Genomic DNA, 27,707 nt, shown 5'->3' with positions numbered 1-27,707 from the left:
TCTATCTATAGTGGCGTTTATTGATAAAACGCCACTATATATTTTTTTGGGGCCCATTTTTTGGGGGGCCCTGCGCGGTCGCGCAGTTTGCGCCCCCCAGCCACGTCCCTAAATCCAAGCATACCTCATCAATACCAACATTTACCACTCTCTCCTCCAATGCACCGACATGTTTTACTTCAAACAAATTCAACTTGACGATGCTCGAAATTATCGACGTCGCGTGACCGTCAGATCATCCGTGACTTTGTAAGTAACCACATCTCTCAGGTAACTGATCTCATTCGCCGTATTCGACGACGACGATGTCCGAACCTTCTTTACCGGGCTCACGAATATTGCGGGGTGGTTCATGACCCTAAAGCATGAAAGGCAATTCGCTTTTGAATCGCTTGTATAATACAAACCACAATCGGAATCATAAGTATATCCAATACGACTACTCGAACATCGATATAGTCCTTCCCGCGTCGATGATTGAATGTTCGGCAACAAGAGCGGAGCATCACCGGTTGCCTGACTCGGAGAAGATTTAGGTTTGAGCAAGGATTCCTTGTTTGCAGCCTTACAACAGTTCCGGTTGGATTTCTCCTATATAAATCCTTGGTCAACTACACGGGTGACCACTCAACTATTGCTCTTTTTTATTTTGACCACTTATATATACTTCAATCTCGTTTATTAGATCATCCAACTATTTATATGGTTCAATCAATTCACCCACCGTTAAAATTTAGTGGAGAGAATGACGCGACAATTAAAAGTTTTAGTATAATTACACATTTTATCCCTATTACTTATATATTATATCAATGATACATAACACAATCTAATTTGAGGGTTGAATTTATTTTAATTTATAAAATTCAGACCAAACCGATAGAATATACAAATAACATAGATTAAATGTGTAATTATATAAAACAATTTAACTGTCACGTCATCCTCTCCGTTAAATTTTAGCAGCAGGTGACTTTATTGAACCATTTAAATAGTCGAATGGTCTCATTGACGAAATCAAAATATCGGTGATCGAAATAAAAGGGAGCAATAGTAGAATGGTCACCAGTGTAATTTATTTTAAGCATGGTGCATTGGTACATTTATCTACATGTTGGAGAAGACTGATATGGAGAAGTTGCAGACATGTCGGAGCTTGCATACTGGAGATGATAACCGGTTCGGCATACCGGGAATGTTCTTGCAGCCGCAGGTATAAGCTGATGATCGCAACATCGAACCGAGATTGCGTAATACGAAGTGGACGGCTGTGGATTATTCGAAAATGCTCTAGGTGAAAAGGGAATTGTATTTCAACATATATAAAGAGCAGATACTAGCAGCTTTGGATAAACTATAACAACCTCACAAGTAAGCAAATAGAAGTTATTGCCAATAGCATGATCCCGGACCACCTGGATCTTGTCGAGCATAATAATTCTCGACCGGAGACGCTTGAACCCCGCGCCTGTTCAATAGGCATCGGAAGTAATGTAACCGATGCAGTATGGTATCATTTCCTGCAGATAATGCCTTTTCCGTGCTCCACAAGCGTTCTATCGGAAGACGAAAAGGAAACAATGTGAGGGTGTATCCCGAATGCAACATAAATTTCGGTAATAATACGAAAACGATGTCAAAATACCTGCTGCTGCTGCAGCTCGAGGCCATATCGTTTGCTGAACATTCGATGTATCAACTGTCTCGCCCCACATACAAACTTCTCCTCCGATAACGAGTTCTTTCTTGGACTCGTTACTTATTCCTTCCAGTGGCTCGGCATGGTACACTTCCTCCCAACTGACGTCGAGATGGTCGAGATACCAAACACGTTGGTTGCTGAAAATGCATTTGAATCCTTTCGCCACAGCCTTCGGACAAACCCCGGGGCCCAACCTACCACAGCAGCACATAAAATCGTTCATGCTCGGAATACTATGCAACAACATCTGTTGTATGAGAACCTTTTTCGGTCGAAACTTACAGATTAACAAATAACACTCACCAGTTATGCACCACCGTTCGAGGATTAAGACTCTTCGCAAAAGCGTTGAAGGTCTCTTCCCTGAGATTAAGAACATCCAGATTCCTCAGTTGTTCTATACATTAACAGCAATTTTAGAGCATGGATGAAGATGTACCAGTTGACAGGGGTCCAGCTTTTCGAGATTGCAATTTCTTGAGCCTTGAGTACGAAATATTTATACGCATCCTTAGGCTCCATCTTCTTATCGTCGAGCCTGCAATTTTCCTCAGCAGATTAATGGTTTATAAGATGGCACAACTTGTCCCGATCTATTTATCGGTTACTTAAAAGATCACAAATCATCATATATGCAGTAAACGTTGATCAACTCGAAGATTAAAGCATGTACCACTGCTTTACATGGGGTGTTTTGTTCCAGCAATCTGTTAAAACAAAAAAAGTCCATAGAACTATTTAAGAAAATAAGTCTGATATCGAAAAATCGAACTGTTCATTCAACATTTTTAAACATACAATAGAGATATCGTGGTTAATCGCTAAAATGCCGTGCCACCGATGAGGACAGAGACACCAATGAATCTATCCATCTAAAAGTTCAAAGAAAAAGGAGACTCTGAATGTTCTTAATGACTTTACAAGCACTTATATATATGTTCCGATTTATTTTCCCCTCTCCTCTCGTATTTGTATCATTATACTGTACTTTCGCACACATGGATGCAAAGGCGATATGTTCCGAACAATAGCATATAGCGCTCGAAATCAAAATGAGAAAATCGGTGAAAAATATGCTTTCAACCTGAAATGTAGGGCTTCTGCATGTTTAAACTAAGCGATGACAAATAGAAAGCTCCACCAACCTGTATTAACCTCATCGCCACCCAGGTGGAAGAGCTCGAACGGGAAAATATTTCGGATCTCTGTAAAAGATAAACTCAGATAAAATACCATTAGCACTTGTCAGAGCATCTGTAGGGTAGGACAGGCGGTAGATATCGAAAACTTTCTCAAATTCATATTATTCTAATTCAAAGAAGTACAAAGAATGAATTCCCTTCAGTTTTCATAGTATTTGGATCATATTTTGGCAATTAGTTTCGGAAAAAAAGGAACTTAACAGAAAGAAAGTGTTTCAGATTATCAAGATTCAGCATGGAGTTGTTCTTATTTAGAGGATGCAAGACCTGCAATTGGATCGAGACCGAAATTTATATCACCGAACTCCTTTAAAGTCGTGCTGCATAATATGATTCTAGTTGGTTAACTAGATATGTTGACAGTTGACAACAACATTGTTTCGCAAACACATTTAACTTCCGAATCCATTGGCATCTCTAGTTACACTCGAACATTCTTTTATCGTTTTTTTCACTAAAACGAGGCCCAAAGAAGAAGCTTACATGCTCAAAAAAGTTAACCATGGAAATTTTGTTCCAAACAAAATGTAAAGTTTCTAATTGACTCCGGTAAAGATCCTTAAGATTCAACCACGGACTGCAATTTCTACAAATCGGGAAACTGAAAATCCAGCCATCTAAGCTTAAGCGGAACCAACCTAATCGATGATCAACCAACTTGCTTTGTTAAGATTTACACCATAACAATAAGTGTAAACATCATAACTCTTGTGATGAGCATGTTGAAATTCACTCTTGATCCTTGAAACTAGAACGGTTGCAGAAAATGACTTGTATGACAAAGGGAAAGGTTTTCGTGGAGCTTTACCTGACAGAATCCCAGAAATCAATTCAAAAGTAAAATTTTTCGTAACATCGAGTGGTTCTCTGCAGGAAGTATGGGGCCATAGATCAGGATAGCCAGCTCCCCTAATGAAAAAAAAAGGTCAGTTTTGTCGCACATATTTCGATAAAACAGAAATGGATTGTTAGCCAAGAAACTCTTTCTCACTGCAAGATTATGAAAAAAGATTTCAACTGCTACACGATGAATTTTACAAACGGATAAACTCGGGGGAAAAGGTTCCACGAACGAGTCTGCCAATAGGATAATATCATGTCAGCCGAAGACAATAAATGGCAAAAGAAAGCACCTTACCATGACTCTGCGTGACCAGGGACATCCACTTCTGCCATTACATGGATGCCTTCAATACACCATGCCAAATAATAAGAAAATTTATCCAACAGCATATGGCACGACACTCGTACATGCTCATGTCATTATTTTTATGAAATTGCACCATGTTTTTACCATTAAGTCACGTCTAAGTTACGCAAAATTTAGTTTTAAGTGTCGGATAAACTTGAAAGATCAATCTCACCTCTCGTTTTGGCAAATCTTCACGTTGGCACATGAAAATAAGAAATAGAATGCACCAATTAGGCCATGTCTATGTAAGAAGAATAAATGCCGAAAAAAGAACTTCAGAAAGGAAAAACGAAACAACAAGAAGCAACAAACAGTGAAGCATAGATATATAGAGCCGATAAACAATAACTCTAAATTGCTGCAGTACAGAAGACAATAATTTTATTCGTGGAAAGCATTCTACTTTGTCTATTTTTCTCGAAAAGGCTAAATCTATTGTTATCGTTCGCTTCTTTTAGTGCTAGTGCCTTACAACATGGTTCCTTTTAACCACTTTAATCGAAGCTGACAACATAACAATAACACTTCCCTGCAGTTTTCAAACATATAGTTCGAGATATTTTCTTTGATTAATACACTGAATTTAATCTGTTCAAAGTTCATAGGACAGAAGACGTCGATTTTCGACAGCTTTTGCAATTGATTTTCAATTTGGGGGATGGACATAAACAGCATAAAAACCAATAGAGCTTATAAGTTTTGTAGGAGAGAAATTATCTCAGATTTATACAATCGTACCTAACAATTTGACGCACATCCTCAACAGTATATCGCTCCCATTTTGAGTAAGCACCATTCCACAGTTTTGGATAAGAAGGTACCTCGAGAGGAAACGCCTGGCCATCTATGATGTGCCAATGAAGAACATTCTACTGAATTGAATGTAAAAGATCCAGAGAAATAAAGACACCATTATAATCTTGCAAGGACTCAAATGAATTCCATCTGCGATATTCCAGACTGACAAAAAATAGGGGCTAGTAACATTTCTTACGAGTTTAGCATAAGACATGGATTCCATTATCGACTTAATGACATCAACCGGAAAATGGTGCCTTGATGTGTCTGTAACAGATTGCATATTCAATAGTGTCAACTTCTATTCTATAGGTTGTTACGTAAAAGAAGTAAAATCGGTAACTTTTTGGCTACAAATACAAGAGAGGCTTACCGAGCAAAAGCCCACGATATGCAAACCTCGGTTTATCTTTGATGTACCACGGGGCTCTGAATATTTGCACTGATTTAGATGTATAATCAAAAGCACACAATTGGCTGAATGTCTGGAATATTATAAAAGAGAAGAATGAGGGACGAGACATCATAGGATTCCTATCCAATGAATCACAAGATATGTATTTGCTTTAAAGAGCGGCAAAAGATAAAAGACAGTCATAAACATCGGCAATAAACAAGAATGGTCGTATAGAGACGTTTTAAGAAGAATATAGAGCCTTTGAACCATTTACAGGTATGCTTTTGACTCCTTAACTTGTAAATCCGAACAATACCCTCAATCATTACATACACATACAATGTATCATGTAATAACCAGTTCAGTTTTCGAGTAAATGATTGACCGCATACCTCCAACGCTCTTAACGCACCGTAAATGGTACTTGCCTGCCAAAAAGAAGGAAGAGAGACGTGAATATCAGCCATCGTCACACTTTTATTTAATGCAAACTGAACTTCAGAAACAGTTTTCATACTACATTTACTCTATAGATACGAATTTTACACTTGAAAATTGAAAAAAAGGTTCAAAACCAAGCATTCGCAAACATTATCCCGGTCATGGGGGGATCACAGTCGATAAGCCAATGCACATCAATAGAATGCATGCATAACTGTTATTCAATCATTTCATAAGGTTAATTCAAATCAAAAACATTAATCAAGCTAAGAATATCTTGATCACTTACTCACTCCTAGGAGTTCCAATAAACTAGTTCCACAAGACTTTAAGCAATAAGCACCGATAATCGAAAATTAGCGACACATAAAACAAAATTGCAGCATAATCAATCCAAAACTAAGAATCAGTTATAAAAAACTAACAAGTATCAAACTTTACCTCAATTGTAGTCTCCCAAGCAATAGACTTCCCTTCACCCTTTTGGATGAACAAAGTATAACTCTCATCCACACCCAACTTGAGCTGCCATAATTAGACCGAAACAAGCATAAAAAAAAGACAAACCCTTAATCAATTTACAGGAAAAAGGGGTTTCCAACTTACCTCATCACTATCTGAATTCACAATGATCCTCAATTCACTAATATCGAATATCGATCTTATCCGTCTCGAATTCTTCGAAACCGGAACCCCATAAGTAAAACTAAATATAATCTTCTTGTATCTCCTAAACCCTTCCCTCAAAATCTTGAAGTTCCCTCCACGTCCAATGATAGACAAAGACAGAGCTGGGTTCACAGTCAAAGTTTCATTGCCTGAGGTAAGCTCATACGGCAATGGCCATATGTATGTCAATGACCGATTCAGATGAAACCCTGAATTTACCCCAAACCCATGATTTAAACCCAGAAGCTGAAAACCCCAAACTAAGAACATCAAGCAACTGCATCCGAAATGGGGTTTTTCACACAAATGCAACATTTTTGTTCTTTTTTTTCTCTTTTTTCAAGACTGAATTTTTATTTTCTTTCACACAGATTCAGGGGAGAAGGGTTGGGATTTGCTTTACATGTTTCTGTTTTTATAGTTAATGGCCCAGAGTAGATCTCGGAACACTATATTTGTGTCCGATTCGTGTACGCGTCATTGTGTGACTCGTGAGATGTTTTCATATGATGCAATATTTTATTTTTTGGTCAAATTTGGTTTTGACTCTTTTATTATGGTAAGATTTGAGATTTAGTCCATCAATTTTAATTTGATGTAATATTTTTTAAAGTTTAATTTGAAAGATAATCTAAATAATTTTAAATTGGCATAATAACAAATTAGCCTCTTACATTTTTACAAATAATTATTTTATTTTTATTTATTTTAATATTTTATGATAATTACAAGATAATATATATATTCATAATTTTTCTAAGTCATTGACAATGCACACACACCGGACACAGTTATTCAAACACGACCTGAAAGAGAACAACACTCCCTTCAACCACTGAAGTCACTCAACGGGTTCACCCGTTATTCTTTTTCTTAGCGTCCCAACCCTTAATTTTTTATTTATTTTTTGTCAAAATAACTTTTGTAGGATGAAAATCATTAATTGATTAACAATCAACACACAAGTGTTTAATTGATGATATGCATGTATCATGTCAATAAAGTGATGATGTAACTAGTGTTATGTCACTAAAGTAATAATGTCGTGTGTCATGTTATCTAAAGTGACGGTAAGTTATATATTATGTCACCTAAAACAATGTATGGCATATAAAATGTCACCCAAAATGATAGCGTGTAAATATTATTTATTTATTTTAATAAAAATATAATTTTATGTAACTAATGTTATTTTTAAAAATATATTAAATAATTATAGGTGGAGTTTAGGGATGGCAACAAGTTAGATTGGGTTAAGTTTTTTGTCAAACTGGCCTGAAAAATATAATCATTCTATCTGATTTCCACCCGACTCGAATTTTAAGAGTATAAATATAATTTGATTCGACTAATATAAAATAAGACTTAATTAAAAATAAATAGAGAGATGGGGTATTAAAAAATCGGGGTCGGGTCTGATTCGGGTTTAGGATGAAAAATACCCGACCTGAAAAAAATATAATTTTACCTTATATATTTAGGAATAATTACAATAATACCCCTCTATATATTATTTTTTCTAATTAAATCACTGTTTTTATTTAATAAAAATAATATTTTATTATTATTATTTCGGGTCGGGTCGGGTGGAAGGTATATATTTTTCGGGTCGGGTCAGGTCGGTGAAGGATATAAAATTTTCGGGTCCGGTCGGGTTGGCCCAAACCTGACCCATACCCATCCCTAGTGCCAGCAGCCGCGATAAGACGGGGGGCAAGTGTTCTTCGGAATGACTGGCCGTAAAGGGCATGTAGGCAGTGAATCGGGCGTAAGCATTAGGATCCACTTATCTAGCGTAAATTTTTTAGTTTTACACATTTTAGAATACTTAGATGAAGGAAAATCAAAGGTTGAGATTAACTTATTTTTTCATTGAATATCTTTTCATTTTCTACTATTAATCTGAACCTTTGATTTTTCTTCGTCTAATTATCCTAAAAAGGTAACAAAAAAAATTAGTTTTACTCTAAACTCAGAACAATATTGAATCTTGTCAAATGATGGACTCAACGATTAAAAGAATTTCATGCTAGTGAAAAAATATTTTTTAAAATATAACAAATTGATAATATAAGTGATTAAAATGCATTTTTTAAAAAATAGATGATCAAAATTGAAATATTAAAATAAAAGGGACCCAATCTTATAATTTACCTAAATATTATAAAAAGAAATGTTTAACTAATATATTATTTGTATTAAATTCAGATTTTTTATCTAAATTTGTAGTCTAAGTACTTATCTTTAAAATCGCGCAATTAAATTATCAAGTGATATTTATTTTCATTTAATTCGATTTTAACAAATACCTTTAATTCAATTTTTAAAAAAATTATTTCAAATTTAAAAAATAAAATTATATTTTAAAAACACAAAATTTCTGAAATACTTTGAAAAACCCCCAAAATTTTAAAAAAACCCTCATTTCAATCCCTAAACCCACGTCGGCCAGTACGTTTTGCTGTCGACGAAGCTCCACCTGACCTGACATCCCCCAACAATCAATAACAATATAAAATCGCAACCAATCGACGTTTATACCCGTGAACCTTATGCTGAAAATTACGACCCCACACGATCTTGATGACCAATCAACGACAATTATAGCGACATATGATTAGGAAGATGGTAGGGACTGCGTCGACATCAGTAGTCATGGCCGACAAGGGCGACGTCAGCGAGTTATAGTTAGGGATTTGAGCTTTTTTGTTATTTAAGAAAACTTATGATTTTTTATAAATATAACAACTTTTTTATTATTTTTTTAAAATTATCAGAATGTACGGAGAGATTTAACGGCAGTTATAACGTTAGGTACTTGGATGTTTCAAATTTAGACATCTATTTGGAAAAAAATGTATATTTTAAACACTTATTTTATTATTAAGCCATTTAAAAATTTCAAATGATGAAAAAAATGAATTTTACACACAAAAAATACAAATACTTGAAATATATATTATTTTGCTTGAATAACCTCTTTGCCTTTTATTATTTTTTCTAAGCAATTTAACGTTTAATGTTTTAATTTCGATAAAAAATATTTATTTTGGATGAAAACTGGTAGTTAACGATTAAAGATGTGCATAAGATCCGAACCCGACAGGTTTCGAACTGATCTGACTAAATTGGGTCAGATTTTAAAAAAATGAGGTCGGGTTTGGGAGTAGTGTAACCTTAGTTTAGGTTTTAACCCATTTGACTTTATTTCTTCTCGTAACTTGCTATCGTTGACTACTGTGTATCTTTCTCTTCATGTTTCCTCTTTTTAAATTTAGCCTGGGCTTACGTTTCTGTCTATATGCAGAGATTTTTACGCAGATATTTATTTGCAGGGATTACTTCCCATTATAGACACGCATATGTAGACTGCATATGAAGACTGTTCAACTATGTATTTATTTATTTATTTATACATACATTGTATTTTATATTTTTTTTAATTTTCTGACTGTCGGAGGTCTTCCACGGAAGCTGCTCTCAACCTGACGTTGGGAGCAGCCTACTACCCTACCTCCCCTTACCCCATTACATATGGGAATAAGTTTTTGTTGTTGTTGTTCGGGTTGAGTTTGGGTTTAGGGTGAAAATATTCGACCTAACCCCACCCGATTTTTTTTTAATTTTACCTTATATATTTAAGAATAATTATAATAATACCCCTCGATATATTATTTAAAGTTATGCTCGGGTTGGATTCGGATTTTATCTAAAAAATTAGATCAGATTCGAATTGAGTGAAAGTGATATATTTTCGAGTCGGAGTACCAAAAATTCAACCTACCCATGCTCGTCCCTATTAACGATCAACTATGCAACAACAAACATTCAATAACACAGTGACCAAATATAACAAATCGATAATACACGTGACTAAACCATAATCTTTTTTATTGCGTTCTCAGCTGGGAAACAAATTTTTTATTGTGTGCTCATTGCGAGTGAGTTGATCGATGATCTTCGGCGTAGAAAAGAAAAAGCGATTGTATTCAAAGCCGATTTCAGGAAGGCGTACGATGCTGTAGATTGGGTATTCCTTGACTTCATCTTGGGAAAAATGGGTTTCGGCTCAGATGGAGGAAGTGGATGAAGCTCTGTATTTCCACAGCATCTATGTCGGTCTTGGTTAATGGGTATCCCACCGGAAAATTCAACATCAAGAGAGGCTTAAGGCAGGGCTGCCCCTTATCTCCATTTTTGTTCAATATAGTGGGAGAAGCCTTAAGCGGGTTAATTAAAAAAGCTATCGACAGAAGCTTCATTAAGGGTGTAAGGGTCGGAGGTAGGGAGATGATCATGTCTCATATCCAGTTTGCCGATGATCTGATTTTGTTTATGGATGGTAATAAAGAGTCCATGATAAATACCAAAAGAATCCTCAGAATATTCGAAGCCGTATCGGGTCTCAGCCTTAACCAGAGCAAGTCGAAGCTGTACGGAGTCAAACTGGATGATGAGAGTATTGTTGAATGGGCAGAGATGATTAGGTGTAGGTGGGAGTCTCTTCCTCTCATATATCTCGGTTTACCTATGTACTATCTTTCCTTATTTCAGGTACCGATGAACATTGCCAAGAAACTTAATAGCATCATAGCAACTTCCTATGGGGTTCATCCAGTGGGAGACGTATCCATTGGCTAAGTTGGGATAAGATATGCAGGCCTAAATCACAAGGTGGTCTTGGGACTGGCTAAGTGGGTGTGGAGGTTCGGAACTTAGACTGACAGCTTGTGGGGAAAGTCATGATAGCAAAATACAGATACGACGATGATCGTCTAATTCGCTGTGTTCTTGTGAGAAATTCCTCATGGGAATATAGAATGCAGACGTCCTTTGCTGTCATGGGAAATCCATAGATGGGATACTTTCATTTCTGTTCTGGATAATGCGGCTCAAGGTCAACAATTTCATCACTAGATGCCACCAGAATCACGTGGCTCGGATCTTTTTGGTCTCAAATGATTGATTCATTTTTACACCATCTCGACCGTCCACGTTTCGCTCCCAATTCCCAAATCTGAACTTGACCTCTTTATAAATCTATCCCTTCAACTCACCCACCCAGCTTTCCCGGCATTCAGTCAGTCGACATTACCGAAATACCCTCCTCGTTTCATCTAATTTCCAACCCATGCCCCTTGCTCAAACTGAAATAAGCAAACGGAGTTAGAAAAACGATTCTCGAGTTTTCTTTGGGGTACTGTTTTAGCTTCGGAGCGGTGGAACGGGACAATGGTAGAGACGGTGTGCGTGAAACCGACGAAGAGCTGGCGCTGTTGCCACATCAGAGCAAAGGTGACCGGTCATGGCGGTTGAACTCGATGGTTTCCAGTTATCTCCTGAACAGAGACAAAAAGCCTCCTCGCAGCCTCCTGATGCCTTGGGGTCTTGGGTAATTTTCAACCTTCTTCTTCATCATCCTATTAGTTAAAAATGTTTTAATTTACTATTAATATACCCTTATTTGGTTCATAAATCAGTAATATACTGATTGATATTCATAGTTTTCCATTGGGTATCTGGATCTTGTGTATTTTGTTTAATAAGTGCAATACTCTTGTTTTTTTTTATGCTAGTTTGTGAATTTACTTAAATGGGTGTAATGTTCTGTTTATTTCCTTCAATGTTTGTTGGGTATCTGGGATTTATTTAATTTAGGTTTCATAATCAATATTCGATTCTTGTCGAGCTTTGCTATGAAATTACCTTTCATTTATTCCCTCTGAATGGCTATTATGTGTTTAAGTTACTTTTCAGTGTTTTTGGCATCAATATGGGTTATTTTAAGTGAAAGGATTGTTCTTTTTTTGGTCTTTAAATGTGAGCTCTAACATGGTTTTATTAACCAAAAGAACTGTTAAACTTTCCTGGGTTTTTCTTCAAGGAGGTATGTGAATTATGTATTTTATGTTGTTTTTGATATGGGGTTGCATAATTTGATGTTTTGTAAGGAAATTATGGTGAAAAGCTTTCTTATTTTCTGATCAAGTGAAGATTCATGATTGGATTTGCACTCTTTTTGGGTTTATGTTATGTTAATTCCCGTTCTTCATGTTATTTGATCTCGTCGAGAGTTCGAGTTTGAACTTTTCCAAGAGTAAAGATTGCTAGCTTTCTTGATAGAGTGAAACCGAAGTTTGTTAGTTGATTTCCAGAAAAAAGCTAATCTGCTTCTGTATACTATGAATGAATTGTTTGTCGATTTTTCTTTAAAGTATATGTATTGAAGTTATGAAATATATAGGACTTTGTTTTCTTTAGCTCCACTTTGGAAGGAACAATATACTTTAGCTATTTCGAATTAAACGTGTATATGGGGTTTATTTCGTGTTTCTTTTTCTTTTTTGAAACTTTATGTTCTTTGTTATCTTACTTTTTCTTATACCATTCATGTTTCGTGAACTAACTCGTTCTTTACCTTTCTGTACATAATAGTTTTGCTGTGAGTGGAAAACCAGGCTAGTGGACAAATCTTTAGTCGGAACCGAAGCTTTTATGCGTAGCTTAGTTTGTAGTCTGAGCGCCGTTTTAAACAATGTTCTTTGGTGAATGTGCAACAGATGCTGAATTATTCATTTATCGACACCCATTGCAAATGAACAAAATGGAGTTATAGTGTCACCTAAATGGTCTCTTTGACGATATCAGGTCCAGACAACTTGGCTGAATACTATCAGCAACAGGTAGAAATGCCGAGGGTTTCAATGAGATGGATGCCTTAGCTGAGCGTGGTTTTATCCCGGGGATGACGAAGGTTTGAATCATTCTCTATAGATACAAGATTAACTGTATTTAAAGTAGTGGTAGACTGAACTTTGTTCTTGTGGTTGGCAGGAAGAGAGGGAAGATTTGGCTAGAAGCGAGACGTTAGCCATTAGAATTTCCAATATCGCAAACATGGTTCTTTTCGCTGCTAAAGTTTATGCTTCTGTCAGAAGTGGCTCCTTAGCTATAATTGCATCCACATTGGACTCTCTTCTTGATCTTCTGTCTGGATTTATCCTCTGGTTTACTGCATTCTCCATGTCAACACCAAACCCGTATCAATATCGATTGGAAAAGAAAAAGAATGCAGCCTTTGGTCAGTATTCTTGCCATACCTCTTGTGTATTAGTTCCTTGATTAGTGTTAGGGCGTGATCAACTAATCACGTTTCCTATGTTGCTCCCAACTCTTCATTTTCTGGAAGTACCCTTGTTCACCACCCCCACCTCGAAACACATGGAATGGGAAACATTGTCTTTGTTCTATTTGTAAAAGTCCAATGTCGGATGAAATGGTACGATATATTGCACCTCAAGTAGAGAACTCGTGCTCAAACCTTAGAGATTCCATTGTTGGATGCGGCAGTCACAAACCCGAAACATGGATGGTAAAACAGATGTAGAACATAAAAAGACGAGTTACTCGCCAGACCCTCCTTCGCTGCTTAGTTCTTGGGCTGATGTGAATTCTAAATCTGCTATGTGGAAGTTTATTCCGGGGGCAGTCTTTTGGTCAATATGGAAGATTAGAAATGAGATCATTTTTGAGGAAAAGAAGTTGGATAGATTATCATTGTTTTTCACTGTTCGGTTAAGGTTAGCCAAATGGTATTTGGCAAAATATCCACTTATCCCTATTCAGGTGGATTCTTTAATTGCTGACCTTTCTTTGGCTGATAATCTAACAGAGTACATAGACATGAATAGGAGGGCGATTTGTTGGAGTCCTCTTCCAGTGGATTTTTTAAGTGAACGTGGATGGGGCTGTTAGTACGGTTGGTATGTATGCTGGAATATGGGGTATTCTCAGAGATTGGAATCGGGATATTCTTTTCTCTTTTTCAGAAAGTGTCGGTCCTTATCCTACAATCCTAGCAGAGCTGAAGGCTATCAAAAAAGGAATTGATCTATTTGTTTTATCACAATGGGCTTCGAAGGGCAGACTAATTATTGAAAGCGATTCAAAGATAGCAAACCAAGCTCTTACACCTGCTTTTCTGTCAAACTTTGTCAAGGAAATTGTGTCTATTGTTTCTGCTATTCAGGCTTTTGTTAGGTGGATTCCTAGATGGTGTAACTGTGAGGCCGATAAGTTAGCAAAGGAAGGAATTGGGTAATTTTTGTCGTTGCTTAGGCAGGTTTGTAAGCCTTAAGAGCAAAGTACCCCAGGACTGTTTTTAAGTTTATGTAGTTTGCAAGACTGTTTTAAGCCTTATGTATTTGGTTTATTATCAATAAATTGATGCACTCTTTTCCTCCTTCCGCTAGTTGGTCCTAGTTTTAGGGCAGAAGACCACTATGAGGGAGGTTTTTAATGAGGCATCTTATTCCTATCAAAAAAAAAAAAAGACGAGTTACTGTTTTGAACTGTTGAAACCTAATAACATTGAAAACTTTAATGAGGCCTCTTATTCCTATCAAAAAAAAAAAAAGACGTTACTGTTTTGAACTGTTGAAACCTAATAACATTGAAACTTAAAAACTGGTAAATTTTCTGCGGGTATCCTTGTTTTTGCCTCTGTCATGGCAACTCTTGGACTGCAGATAATCTTGGAGTCGGTACGAACCATGGTTTCAAATGTGAGTTAACTATGATTATGCATTGAAGTTCTCTTCTCCATTCAGGGATCTTAAACAGTTTTTTGTGATGACGCTTTGTATGTTCAAATGAATGGCGTCTTCCTTTGTTTTCCCAGGAGAATGAATTCAGCTTGACGAAAGAACAAGAGAGTTGGGTTGTTGGAATTATGCTTGAGTGACCCTGGTAAAGCTTCTCCTCATGCTTTATTGTCGCACCTTTACAATGAAATCGTCAAGCTTATGCCCAGGATCATTTTCTTTGATGTTATCACAAACATCATCGGCCTCGTTGCTGTACTACTCGCTAATTACATTGACGATTGGATGGACCCTGTTGGAGCAATCATCGTAAGTAAAAATCTTCTCTCGCATCCGGTGCCTTCGCCTTTTTCTCTTTCCAGTTTTAGTTTTTATTGCACTTGATGGTCAGCTAGTGGTATGGATAATAAATAGTAATGTTCCTTTGGTCGATGACCATATCGACAATCATTAAGAAACCGAAGAAACGTTACACGTTTTTATGACTCATTGAGATAAACTTGAACAATGCAGCTAGCTCTGTACACTATCCGGACATGGTCGATGACGGTATTAGAGAACGTGAACTCATTGGTGGGAAGATCAGCAGCACCCGAGTATCTTCAGAAACTGACATACCTGTGTGGAACCACCACAAGGCCATAGACATATCGATACCGTCGAGCCTACACCTTCGGGTCTCACTACTTCGTGGAGGTCGACATCGTTCTACCAGCAAACATGGCATTGCAAGAAGCGCATGACATTGGAGAATCACTGCAGGAGAAGCTGGAGTTGCTGCATGAGATAGAGCGTGCATTTGTTCATCTGGATTGAATTCAGTCACAAACCTGAGCATGCACAGGCACACGCCTTGTAGACACATAAAACCCTAGGATGATTCATGTTATGTTTTCTGTTTTGTATGGTTTTCTTATTCTTCTTCTTCTGTCCCCCTCACCAACAAATAATGTAAGTTGTGTATGCTTGGAGAATTGAGCTTTATGGAAGCAAATTTAACTTTATGGTAAATATTAAACTTGGTTGGTAAATATTAGTAACCTCCCAAACCATCAGATCCGTCGAAGGAAAACAAAATTTACTGAATAATAACAGCATGGATCATGTACTACATAGATTAGATGACTGGAACAGCTAGTTCATCTGGTCTTTGCCATAGCCTCACACACACTCCATTGCTTATATGTTCTGAAACAATGAAACACCTATGGTCATGCATGGACCTTCGCCCCATCCGATCAAGTGTTCCTTCGCGGCCTGCGTCTTCAGGAAGGATTCCCGGGAAAAAATCGCCTGCAAATGTTCAACACATTTGAGGTTCAACACATTTGAGAATACCCACGAGAATATAATCATCTAAGAATTCTTCGATTACACGAAAGTTTTGAAGTATATTAAACAACACCGACATTAGTCCGAGTAGATCTTAACAGCCATCTAGCTATCATCGTTGATGTATGAGGATGATCATGCCCCCATGCCATTGCAACCTATTTTAGTCGGACTTGCGTGCGAGTGTCGGATATAGGTCCTCTATGTATATAGAGGGGTATATTCCCATACCCATGTATGAAAGTGCAGTCGTATATGGGTGTAAGATACAAGTATTTCAAGAAAAACCGAGTCGGAACAACATGGATTATAGGGTACCGTATAACATACATCATTATGCATATAGTAGATGCATTGCATATAGTAGAAAAACCGGTTTTCGTCCGGGTACAAAATTTTTACTTGGCGGGAAAATAATGTGAATAAATGATTTTTTATAAAATGTTTAGGGAGTTGCCATCGGCCTTTTGGGTCAGGTAGGTCGAATACCTAAAAATTATATTTTAAAAGAGTTTTTAAGAAAACATCAGTTAAAAGATAACGGGTCTGCTTTTAACCAAAAAATTCGTTCTTTTTATAATAAAAAGAGATTTGTGGTCGATTACGTTTGGGGAAGGATTAGCACCCCACAACGCCCAAAATTGATACTTATTAATTATAAATTGTCTCTATTATTAGAAATTTAAATATTCAAATATATATTTAATTTATAATCTTGTTATTTCACATTTATTACTATAATTAAAAAATCTGTTAATAAATAAGATATTTATTTATTTAGAAATATCAGAAAAAGACTTCTAGGTGCTTTAAGACAGCTCCTTTCTTAATATTAAAAAATAAATAAATATTGATAAAATATTTCTATTAAAATAAATTATTATAATTTATAAAAATTTATTTTTTTAAGAATATCAGAAAATGACTTCTAGGTGCTTTAAGACAGTCCATTTCTTAATATTAAAAAAATATTTAAAATATGATTATTATTTTTTTAAAAAGTAATTTATAAAATTAAATTTAAAAATAGGATTTAAATAGAAAACAAATAAAATAAATAAATATTATATATATATTTTATATGATTAAGATAATACAATAATAATAATTTAAACATATATAAAAAATAATAAAACAAAATTATAAAATTAACTTAAACTAATAAAAGATCAACTATTAGGGATTAAAATAAAAATATAAACTTAAATATCCTTAAAACTTAAAACTATAATTCGAACATTAATATATAAACATTAATAATGCAATTTAACCTTAACCTAAACATATATATCAACATATATATTAGTGGCGAAAATATAAAAAAATAAAATTGAAATACCAAATTAAAGGACATACAAGTTGATTTTAGTGACCATAATGTAAATTTATAGAACTTGAATGACTGCGGAAAGGGTTTTACCCTTATTAAATTACAGGCATGCCCTCCCAAACGACATCGTTCGGGGAGGTATTTAAATCCAAAAACCGGCCTCCTTGGGCCAGTTTCTTTCATTTTCTGGTTTGGCTTCTCTGAGAGAGAAGCTCTCGTCTTCTTTGGCCAGAAAGAAAACTGGCCACCGCCCGGCAGCCATTTTTCGACACCGACACTCCCGTCGGCCACCGTTCACGGTGGTTGAAATTTTACAAATTAACCAAAATCCTTCGTTTTTAAACCTTAAAACCAAATCCTATATCCTTTTCTCCTAAAACCCTCCAATATTTCCTAGATCTAAGGAAAATACCTTCGGTATTTCGGTTCGACGGCGATTTGACCCTCCAATATTTCCTAGATTAAGGAAATACCTTCGGTATTTCGGTTCGACGGCGATTTGGAGGGCTCCGACGGATGTGGTAAGTTTCTCTCCCTTCTCTTGTTTTCTTTTGAATGGTTGTTGTGTTGGTGTGGTATTTGGCTTGTGTTTGGATCTTTCGCCTCTGTTCGTGGTGGTTTTCTGCTCTCTGTTCGTTCCTTTTGTTTGTAGGTGGTCGATGGCTTTTATAGCCATCGATGGTGTGGCTCTCGGACCAGTTAATAGGGTGCAAGTTTGGTGAGTCACCAGACTTCCAGTGGTGACTCACTGTTGAGCGACGTGTGCGGCTGGAAGGACTCTTCTGGAAGCCTTTGGTGGACGTCGTGGCAGCAGCATCAGCAACGTGGAGCGACGACAACATGGAGCGGCAGCCGAGTGTCCCTAGGGTTATGATACCCTAGGGTTTCATCTAGCAGGATGTGGGCCGTTGGATCAAGGTTAGATCCAACGACTGAGAAGAGGAGCGACGGTTGGGGATATAAACCCTAATCAATTTAGGGTTTCCCTTGGGCTCCGGGTTTGGTTTTAAGTGGGCCTCGGGTATTGGGCCTATTTGTAATTAAAATTATTTAGTAATAATAATAATAATAATAAAATATAAATAATATTCAAATGAAAAAAAAAACGACTATCTTCACATACCTTCATGTATTTGTGGACGGCAGTCAAGCTTTCGGGAACAGTCCACTTCTTGAAATGGCCGAGAGCGATCTGAAGATGGTAGAGCTTCGGTCCCAAAGCTAAATCGACAGCGGTAATCTTGTCGCCGGCAATGAATGGTCCCTGCTTCATATAGTTCGAAAAATTAGGAAAACTTGCGGTAAGAGGTACGACAAATTTATCCTCACACGTCCCTTAAGATGTTCATCCAATGCCTTCAGTTCATTAACCAGAGCCTGCTCTGATCCATCGTCTGCATCCTTGCTCTTCAAAAACGTGACGAAAGCTCCGAATATTTTCGAGCCGCTGCCTCGAAAAAGCGAATAAAGATCAATAATCGGTTCAGGGATCTCAAGAACAAAATGGTGTCCATATTTTTTCAAAGAAACAATTCAATCCTATATACAATAAAGGACAAGACCTTCAGCTACAACGTGCGAATAAGACCTTCAGACAAGATCTCTAACAGGTCTAAAAGGCCTATCGATATAAAATTCAAAGTCTGACCGCCAGATTTTCCCGGACTAATCAACCTATAAGTAAGCCCTCACGATACTACGACTGACACACATTAAAGATCATTATAAATACCACAACCGAGAATGGAAAGCAGGCTGGCTTCCTGCAATCCCAATTATGTTCTTATCATCGTCGGCGATTCTCCACCCAAATTAAAAGGGGTGAATCGCCAACGGCAGACAAGCGAAACTGATTCCCATCGACAAATCAAAGCACACAGTACTCAAAGGGATAATCATTGATGGAATTAAAGAGATATAAGGTGAGAAGCAGCATACACAGGGGCAATTCAGGTGGTGTTTTGAGAGAAGGCTCAGGGAACTTCTCTTCAAGAATTCCAGCAATCACATCAGAATCAGCCACCCATTTGTCATCAAACTTCACCACTGGTACTTTTCCTTCTGGACTTATCTCCAAAAACCTATTAAACCAAATGAACCCCCCCCCCACAAATTACTGTAATAAGTAAATAACCACAAATTTACGGCAACAACTTCAAGTCCAAACAATATACCATTGGGGTTTGTCACTGAGATAGACAAGGTGCAACTTGTAAGGAACCTTCTTTTCCTCCAAAGTAAGGAGAACCCTTTGGCAGAAAGGACCTGGAAACATAATACAAAATCAAACTCAAAAACCCAGAATCAAAATCACCCAAAAAAATGAAAAAAAGGATACTTCTTTTACAAGATGATGATAGAGAAAGAGAGCATACAGTCTCCAAGAACATCAGGGCACCAGAAGCAGCCTTAACAGATCTCCAAAGCCATTTCTTTCTTGAGAAAGAAACAATCAAAGAGTGAACCTTAGAGAGAAGGAAGAGAGCAGGTATGGTTTTGATTGTAAATTGCATGGCAAATTATAATAAATTCAAATTTCCCAAAGTTTTGGGCAACGTGGACCTAATGATACATGCCAATGAAAGGGTCATTGTCCATGTTATTTTTCATTTGGATTTACACCCAACAATGGTATTTTCTGTCTTTCCAAAGCTTCTCTGACTTTTCATAGATTCTTGGGTAAATTATATGGGTGGTATCTTATATTTTCAGTTTATTTAATTTTAGTTACCAAATTTAAAATATTTTTGTCTTCTTCCTTAAATATTAACGATAAATAATCAATAAGGGTTAGTTTAAGTGATAAGTCACTTGATATCACTTAATTAAGATCTTGGTCTGAGTTATTGTGTATGTAGAAAATTTCTGTTAGGAGACTCATTCACCAAAATCAGGGGTGTGACGCGGGTCAGTTCTGATTAGTCAGGACAAAACATTAGAATCGAGAGGAGAACTTAAAAAGATATTAACACAAATAATTTGATTAAAGTATTTATATAATTAAATGGTTTGATTAACAAAATTGAAATGTTAATAATCAAAGTAGAAAAGAAAAAAATTTTTTGAAATATTTTTAATAATTAAATTAAATAATATAGAAATATATTATGGAAAAAATTTTTAATTTAACATATTATATTCGTAACATTGAGATTAAATTTTACCTTAGGTGCTTGATTTGCTCAGTAAATTCTTTTAGATCCATTTGGTTCTTAGAAAAATATTAGATAAATTATTTCTCAACTGAGATAGGATGAATATTGCATGAAAACGGACTAAATTATTTGAACGTCCGGAAGACATACGTCTTTTTTAAACTACATATAATTTGAACATATTAAGAGTATCAACTCATAAGATATCGTGTCTTCCAAACGTCTTCCCAAAGACATCTGACGGTCCTGTCGTTTTCCTCATGTACCATTGGTATTGAATGATCACTTCTAGTGTTCGAGCTCAAGACCTCAAGGAATAACAACAATTCCTCTACCAATAAGATTATTTGGTTCGTGCAATTCCACCTTAGTCAAGAAAATAATTTTTCTCCGTTCCATATAAATTATTTTTTCTTAGCACATTATTTGAGGAAATTTACTGAACATAGCATGTATTATTTATCTTAAAATTAAATTTTTTCGAATATATATTTTATTAATGATATATCCTAAATTTATATATGTTTATCTAATATAATACATTATATTATTATATATGTAATAACGTAAAATATGTTTATGAATAATGTTAACAAATATATTGAGAAAATTTGACAGATAAACAGTTATTTGACGACCTTCAAGGTTGTTTAGTATATAGCTTGTAAAGATACAAAAGATATTACATATATAACTTTTGGGTAAATGACGTGTTAGTACATAAATTATTAATTTTAATCGTTTAATATCTAAATTTTCTATTCAAAACCATAATTAAAGTCAAATTTTTGTTTTATTTTAATAGCCGCCGTTAAAAAATTTAATTTAACATTTCAATCTTATTATATTTTCGTTGATTTTTAGTCTTAAATTAAAATGTATATTTTAATTTAAAAATTATAATTTTTTTATCACATTTCAATCTTATTATATTTTCGTTGATTTTTAATCTTATATTAAAATCTATTTTAGACTTTCGTTTTTTTTTCGGATCAAGCATAATAATAATAATAATAATAATAATAATAATAAAACTCATTTATAAAACTAATAATTTATAAAAACAATAAAAATAAAAATAAAATTTTTATTAATAAAAAGTGAAGAAAAGACAATTCTTTTGGTGGCGGGAAACCCGCCTATCAACAGTTCATTTGCGGGTAGCAACGAAAAGACAACAAGAACGCGAAAGCTATGTCCCTACAAACTACAAATACCCATTTCTTCAATTTCATCAAATTCATTACCTCTTCTTCCAAATCCAATCCTCCATTTCTTCATCTCTTTCGATCTTCCATTTCATCTCTAAAAACCCATTTCCCAGAACTTCTTCTTTTCTTCTTCTTTTTTGGTGTAAAATTTGATTCTTTTTTGTATTAAAAAGGGTTTGACCTACCAACTTGTTCTACATGTCGGCTTGTCTTTTGTTTCGTGAATTATAAGCAAGACAAATATCATTTGATCCCTTATTTTAAAACCTTTATTCTTTTAAAATTGTAATTATCAATCAGTGTGAGCTGAAAATGATTCTGATGGGCTTGAGCATCTAAACCCTAAAGTCAGACTCAGATCTTTCTTCCTATTTTCTTCCCTTCTTTTTCTGGGATTTCATTTTCTTGGTTTTCATTTTCTGGGTTTTTATTCCTTCCTTTTTGTGGTAAACTTTAACTGTTTGCTTTTGTTGAAGTTGGGTCTTGTTACTTGATGACACCAGGATTAAATTGGTTTATTTTTATGGAAGTTTCCTTTCTTGTTACTTCATGAATTTTGATTAGAATTGTTGAGTAATTAGGTCTTTAAGCAAGAACAAAGCTGGGATATTGCCTTTATGGAGGTAGAAAACTGGATTAGATTAGTATTCGATTTGGATTAATTGGTTTAATTGAATATTAAAAGAATCCCCTTTTTGGAATAATGGGGTTGAGCTTCCCCCCCCCCTCATGCTATGTTTCTAATTTACTTTGAAAAGAAAGGTTGTTTTTTCAATGATTTGTTTCTTAGATAGTTATTGCTTTTGCACTTTGTTTCCATTTATGAGTTTTCTATAAATTTTTTCCCATTTTTCTCTTTTTGGCTTTATCAGATGCTCATATGAGTGCTTAATGAATTCTTGCTGCTTTAATCTTTTGTTTTTTTCTTATTAAATTGCTGAAAACTTTAGTTTATTTAATTGGAAGAAAAAGAGTGTTTCTAATTGATTGTTGTTTCGATTAGTTGTTTATTCTTTTTGTTTCTTTGATTCCGATTGCTGATGCTCTTTTGCATTTGAGAATGCAATTGAACTGAGGGAGTAATTGCTTTGTGTAGAGGAGATGTCGAGAAAAACGGAATCTAAATCGGCTACGTCGAGTGTGATTGCAAGGTTCATGGGACTTGATCAACTCCAATCTCAGCAACCTGTCAATAAGCAGAGAAAGCTTCAAAGAGTGCTCTCAGAGAATTATCTGCGAAAAGCTGCTTCGATAGGTGCTTGGGAGAAGCGCTCTTCCGGTGAGCGCAGTTCGTTTCGGTTCGGCGTTGAAGAGACAAAGGGGTTCGACGATGCGTTTGAAGTAATAGAATCAGTAGAGATAGAAAAGGGAAGTGTAGACTTAAGATCGTCTCCGGAACGAAAGCATGTCAAAGGGTCAGGATTTGTGGATTCTAGAAAGGGTTGTTCTGAAAATGGTTTCGGGAAACCAGATTATCTGATCGTCAAGCATTTCTATGATCAAGAAAATCCTAAGGTGCTTCAGACACTCGAGAATGGCTTCGTAAAAGATTCTCGAAGGGAATTCGGGCATGATAGTACTTCTGCTGTTCCTAGATTTCATCTGGAATCAAACAATGAAAGATGTCCTTCCTCTAGAAAAATTGTCATTTTGAAACCAAAGCCTATAGAGGCTGAGACCGATAGTAAACACAAAGGGTTCCTTGGTCACGGAAAAGGAAATTCGCATGCTCGAGTTAAGAACTTTTCAATGGTGTAAAATCCTCCACGCGTAGATCTATCCCTTCCTCTGAAACTTCTTTTGAGCCGCCAAGGTTAGGATTCAGTGGTGCTCAAGGTCTTACAAAAGAGCCAGAGTTCCTGATGTTTTCTTCCCGAAATAACTCTGATGTGAACAACTGGGACAAGCCCTCATGTTACGACTTAGGCGGATCACATGTGGGTCTTGAACCAAAGCAACAGATCTTTGAAAGATGGAGGGTGAGTGAAGACTTTCGGGAGATTGGACTTGCTTTTGGGGGTAGGGGCAGAAGCAGATCACTTGGTGAAATGCTTGCATTGCCCGATCATGCTAAACGTGCTAACTTTCGTGGTCCTTTTGGCATTAGCAGTAAACATGGCTGGAAAAACAATGTCATTGGAGACTTGAAATCACAATCATATTCTACATCTGTTGAAAGTACTCTAACCAAGACTACTCCCAAAGCATTTCATGTTGATTCGTGTTTGACTACTAGGTCGGTGTTTCCTTGGTCTATAAGGAAGTCAGTTAAGCAGGTTCCCAGTGGGAAATATTGTTCGAAACAAAGAAACTTGCGACCCGACTGCAAGCAGTCTCAATCCAGTCCAGACCTAGAATTGGAAAAGAATCATTGGAATCAAAAAAAACCACTTGCCAGAAGAAAATTCCATGTTCTCTGAAAACGTATTATTCCAGTTGATCAATGGAATGACTTCATGGATAGGAAGATGTCTTCCGAGGATTGTGTGGTACCTGAGATGTACTCGGCTGGACCTCAAGCATTGTCTCTGATATGGTGGTTTCTGTAGAAACCTCGGATGCTGCTGCCAAGTCTACTGGAAATTATAACCAGCACCAGTTTGTATCGACAGACTGTACTATGTTGGAGAAACACCATAATTTCTTTTGTATCCCCGATGCTTGGAGTCAACAGGTTCGATGTTGTTTAAGTATCCAATTAGTTTGATAGGATTAACAAAACTAGTATTAATTTTTTAGGTATAGTAATCAATCTGCATTATAAATTTAGTATAAAATCTTGTAATTTACTTTATACAGTCAAAATGTGGATGTGCAAATACAGTCGATGTGTGCATTACATGTGCACTGTATCTTGCGGTCGATGCGTCTAACTTTTAGTAACTCTTTTTGGGTTTCACCGTAATGTTTGCAGGAAGATATATCAATGACAGACCCTGACTTTCTGGCGACCTTGCAGACAGCTAATCAGCCCAGTCCGGTATCGGTTTTGGAAACACCATTCTTAGAAGAGAATTCATTGAGCTATAAGTGCTTTTTGAGTGTCACCGATAGCTTAAATGGTTAGTAAAACAGAAGGATTCCTTGAACGTTTTGATTCTTTGCCCCTCATTTTTCTATTTTAACTTTTTTGTTCTCGTTTGCTATCAGACGTGAAGCGGAAACTCGAATTTATAAAATCGGAGTCAAGTGAAGAATACTCTGAAGGACCGGGAATGGTTGTTTCAAGCGATGATGAAAATGATGCAGTAGACGAGCCTTTTAAGGATAAAGGAAATGAATATTCAACAAAGTTGTTTGGAGTTGCAGTGAGTAGGGATTTCTTCTATTTGGTCGATGTCTTAACCGAGGCAGGTTTTCATTATAGAAACCTGGATATAATCTTTAACGGATGTCAATCTCTAGAAACTCAGATAAGCCCGTCGGTGTTCGAGACACTAGAGAAGAAGTACGGTGAACAGATATCTTGGAAGAGCCCGGATAGGAGGCTACTTTTCGACCGCATAAATTCAGGTCTAATGGAAAATTCTGTTAGGAGTCCTCATGTGGGCAAAACCTGTTGCAAGAAGGCTCAGCTATTCGCAGAACTCGAGAGAAATTGTGGAAGAGCTTTACAAGTTGTTGGTTAGCCGAGAAAATGAGGCCAAAGATGAAGAAGAAAAGGAATCGTCGGAGAAAGTTTTCGGAAAAGACGATGAATGGTTATCCCTAGGATATGATATCGAAGCAATCGGTAGAGAAATAGAGAATACATTGATTGATGAACTAGCAGCAGAGATTGTCACTTTGTTATCCATATAGATTTGGTTTTTTCAAAACATGGTTTTGACACATTTTTACATGCATCATCAAAACCAAAAGCGAGGGTGTTTTTTTCTTTTCTTTTTTTCGATTTTTCACATTCGAATGTCGCATTTTCATGTCATTGAGAAAGTGAGAGAGATGTATGTAGGAAAATTTTTGGTCTATGTCAGTCGTGTTAGTGTATTGATTCATTCTTTGCATTGGTGTGAAAACTCAAGAAAAGAAATATTTGTGGACCGCCATTGATGACTGTGAAGAACTCTGCAAGAAAAAGAATTATATTCTGCAATTTTGCTACATGTAAATGAATATGGTTAACCACTTTTAGCTGACCTGATCCATATGGACAACTCCACTTTCTGTATCTAATGTTTTTGTTGAGATTATAGACACTTCAACAACTCCATTACATGACCTATATATACATGTATGTATGCATACATATATATATACACACACACTTGCATATCTTTCAATCCATTAAGAAAAAAAAATACTGAAGCAAATCATCCTGAATTTTGTAGATATGGAAACCTACAAACTCATTCTATTCTTCTTTCCCTCACAATTGCATTCCACTTCAGCAAGAATGCTCGACGAGCAACCCTCGGATCCATCGGCGAATCCGGTCATGGTACCACCGTTGACTACCACCTCAGTGGGCACAAAGTCTAATCCTAGTGTGGCTGAAACCACTGGTTCCAATCCATCAGGGGCTGCTGTTGCCAACCCTGGTGGGGTGCTACCACAGGTCCCATTCCCACAGGAGCTAATGTTGCCAACCCTGGTGTGGGTGCTACCACAGGTCCGATTCCCACAGGAGCCAATGTTGCGAACCCTGGTCTGGGAGCAAACACGGGTCCGATTCCGACGGGACCCAATGTTGCCAACCTGTGCTTGACCCTGACCACACCCTGACCTTCTTCATGCATGACATCCTCGGCGGATCGAACCCGTCCGCTCTAGCTGTCACCGGCGCGGTCAGCAACCCGGCACTCAATGGTCAACTTCCATTTGCCAAACCAAATGGTGCAAACCTCCCAGTGAACAATGGAATAAACCAAAACAGTGGGAATAACGGCCTTCTAAACAACAATAACGTCCCATTGCTTTCTGGCCTCGGTGGCAACACTCAAGCCATGCTGCAAAACGCCGGCAACAACAACAACAACGGGGGATTCCCGGCCTTAGTTGGTGGCCAAGTCCCTGCAGGATCTGCACTCCAAAAGCTCATGTTCGGGACCATGACCGTCATCGACGATGAACTCACAGCAGGACACGAGCTAGGCTCAGAGTTTCTTGGCAAGGCACAAGGGTTCTATGTGGCTAGTTCGGTCGATGGAACAAGTCAAACGATGGCGTTTACGGCCATGTTCCAGACGGACACTACGCTGACACGCTTAGCTTCTTCGGGGTTCATCGGACCGGCGTATCGGAGTCGCATTTGTCTATCATGGGGGGCACTGGAAAATATGTCAACGCTAGAGGTTTCGCCATCGTGAAGACATTACCGGCGAGTAATAATCAGACGGAGACCGATGGCTTGAGACTGTGCTAGAGTTCACTGTTTATATTACCTATTAGAGACGAAGATACCTATGATTTAGTGTGATTAAGTGAAGGTGCCTGTAATTTGGTGTGATTTAAATATTTGAAAAGTTGTACCATCATGAATATGAAAATCAATGGAAAAATCAACAATCTGCTTGTCTCGTATTCAAAAATGAACAATTGCGTTTGAAAATATAAATATATAGAAATTTCAAGAAAAAAAAAAGTTGGTATGAACTCATTTCTTCAGTGTTCTTAAGCACATAGCTATAACAAGGGTCTAAGTTGAACTCGAGTATTATTGAGCTTGGCTCGACTCG

The 27,707-nt window shown here is 36.6% G+C and overlaps 4 protein-coding genes and 3 pseudogenes across 5 annotated transcripts; 5 read left to right on the top strand and 2 right to left on the bottom strand.

Moving 5' to 3' along the window:
- Positions 1 to 1,119: 1,119 nt before the first annotated feature.
- LOC120156182 (beta-hexosaminidase 1-like) lies at positions 1,120 to 6,758 on the bottom strand. Of its 2 annotated transcripts, none has more exons than XM_039167582.1 (16): positions 6,339 to 6,758; positions 6,174 to 6,257; positions 5,684 to 5,719; positions 5,268 to 5,379; positions 5,091 to 5,161; positions 4,835 to 4,965; positions 4,269 to 4,285; positions 4,043 to 4,091; positions 3,713 to 3,813; positions 2,848 to 2,907; positions 2,376 to 2,409; positions 2,142 to 2,240; positions 2,006 to 2,065; positions 1,646 to 1,896; positions 1,331 to 1,556; positions 1,120 to 1,299 (listed from the first exon to the last, which is right to left on the bottom strand). In XM_039167582.1, exons 1-15 carry the CDS (start codon positions 6,714 to 6,716, stop codon positions 1,387 to 1,389), a joined length of 1,653 nt encoding a protein of 550 aa, XP_039023513.1. In that variant the 5' UTR covers positions 6,717 to 6,758; the 3' UTR covers positions 1,120 to 1,299; positions 1,331 to 1,386. The 2 variants fall into 2 exon arrangements, with proteins under 2 accessions (XP_039023513.1, XP_039023515.1); XM_039167584.1 differs by having other exon boundaries at positions 4,835 to 4,917.
- Positions 6,759 to 13,057: 6,299 nt separating this feature from the next.
- On the top strand, positions 13,058 to 16,013 carry LOC120156158 (annotated as a pseudogene).
- A 2,781-nt stretch (positions 16,014 to 18,794) lies between these two features.
- On the bottom strand, positions 18,795 to 20,096 carry LOC120156157 (annotated as a pseudogene).
- Positions 20,097 to 23,106: 3,010 nt separating this feature from the next.
- Positions 23,107 to 23,805, top strand: LOC120156155. The gene is made up of 2 exons (XM_039167563.1): positions 23,107 to 23,498; positions 23,544 to 23,805. Exons 1-2 carry the CDS (start codon positions 23,134 to 23,136, stop codon positions 23,788 to 23,790), a joined length of 612 nt encoding a protein of 203 aa, XP_039023494.1. The 5' UTR covers positions 23,107 to 23,133; the 3' UTR covers positions 23,791 to 23,805.
- Positions 23,806 to 23,874: 69 nt separating this feature from the next.
- On the top strand, positions 23,875 to 24,467 carry LOC120156156. The gene is made up of 2 exons (XM_039167564.1): positions 23,875 to 24,228; positions 24,259 to 24,467. Exons 1-2 carry the CDS (start codon positions 23,895 to 23,897, stop codon positions 24,450 to 24,452), a joined length of 528 nt encoding a protein of 175 aa, XP_039023495.1. The 5' UTR covers positions 23,875 to 23,894; the 3' UTR covers positions 24,453 to 24,467.
- A 472-nt stretch (positions 24,468 to 24,939) lies between these two features.
- LOC120156085 lies at positions 24,940 to 26,065 on the top strand. Its single transcript, XM_039167496.1, has 2 exons — positions 24,940 to 25,094; positions 25,183 to 26,065. Exons 1-2 carry the CDS (start codon positions 24,959 to 24,961, stop codon positions 25,659 to 25,661), a joined length of 615 nt encoding a protein of 204 aa, XP_039023427.1. The 5' UTR covers positions 24,940 to 24,958; the 3' UTR covers positions 25,662 to 26,065.
- A 411-nt stretch (positions 26,066 to 26,476) lies between these two features.
- On the top strand, positions 26,477 to 27,420 carry LOC120156108 (annotated as a pseudogene).
- Positions 27,421 to 27,707: the final 287 nt, after the last annotated feature.

This window comes from Hibiscus syriacus, unplaced genomic scaffold (genome assembly GCF_006381635.1).
Source record: "Hibiscus syriacus cultivar Baekdansim isolate YM2019G1 unplaced genomic scaffold, ASM638163v2 tig00111213_pilon, whole genome shotgun sequence".
Taxonomy (NCBI): Eukaryota; Viridiplantae; Streptophyta; class Magnoliopsida; order Malvales; family Malvaceae; genus Hibiscus; species Hibiscus syriacus.
This window is presented reverse-complemented; position numbering and strand designations above follow the sequence as displayed.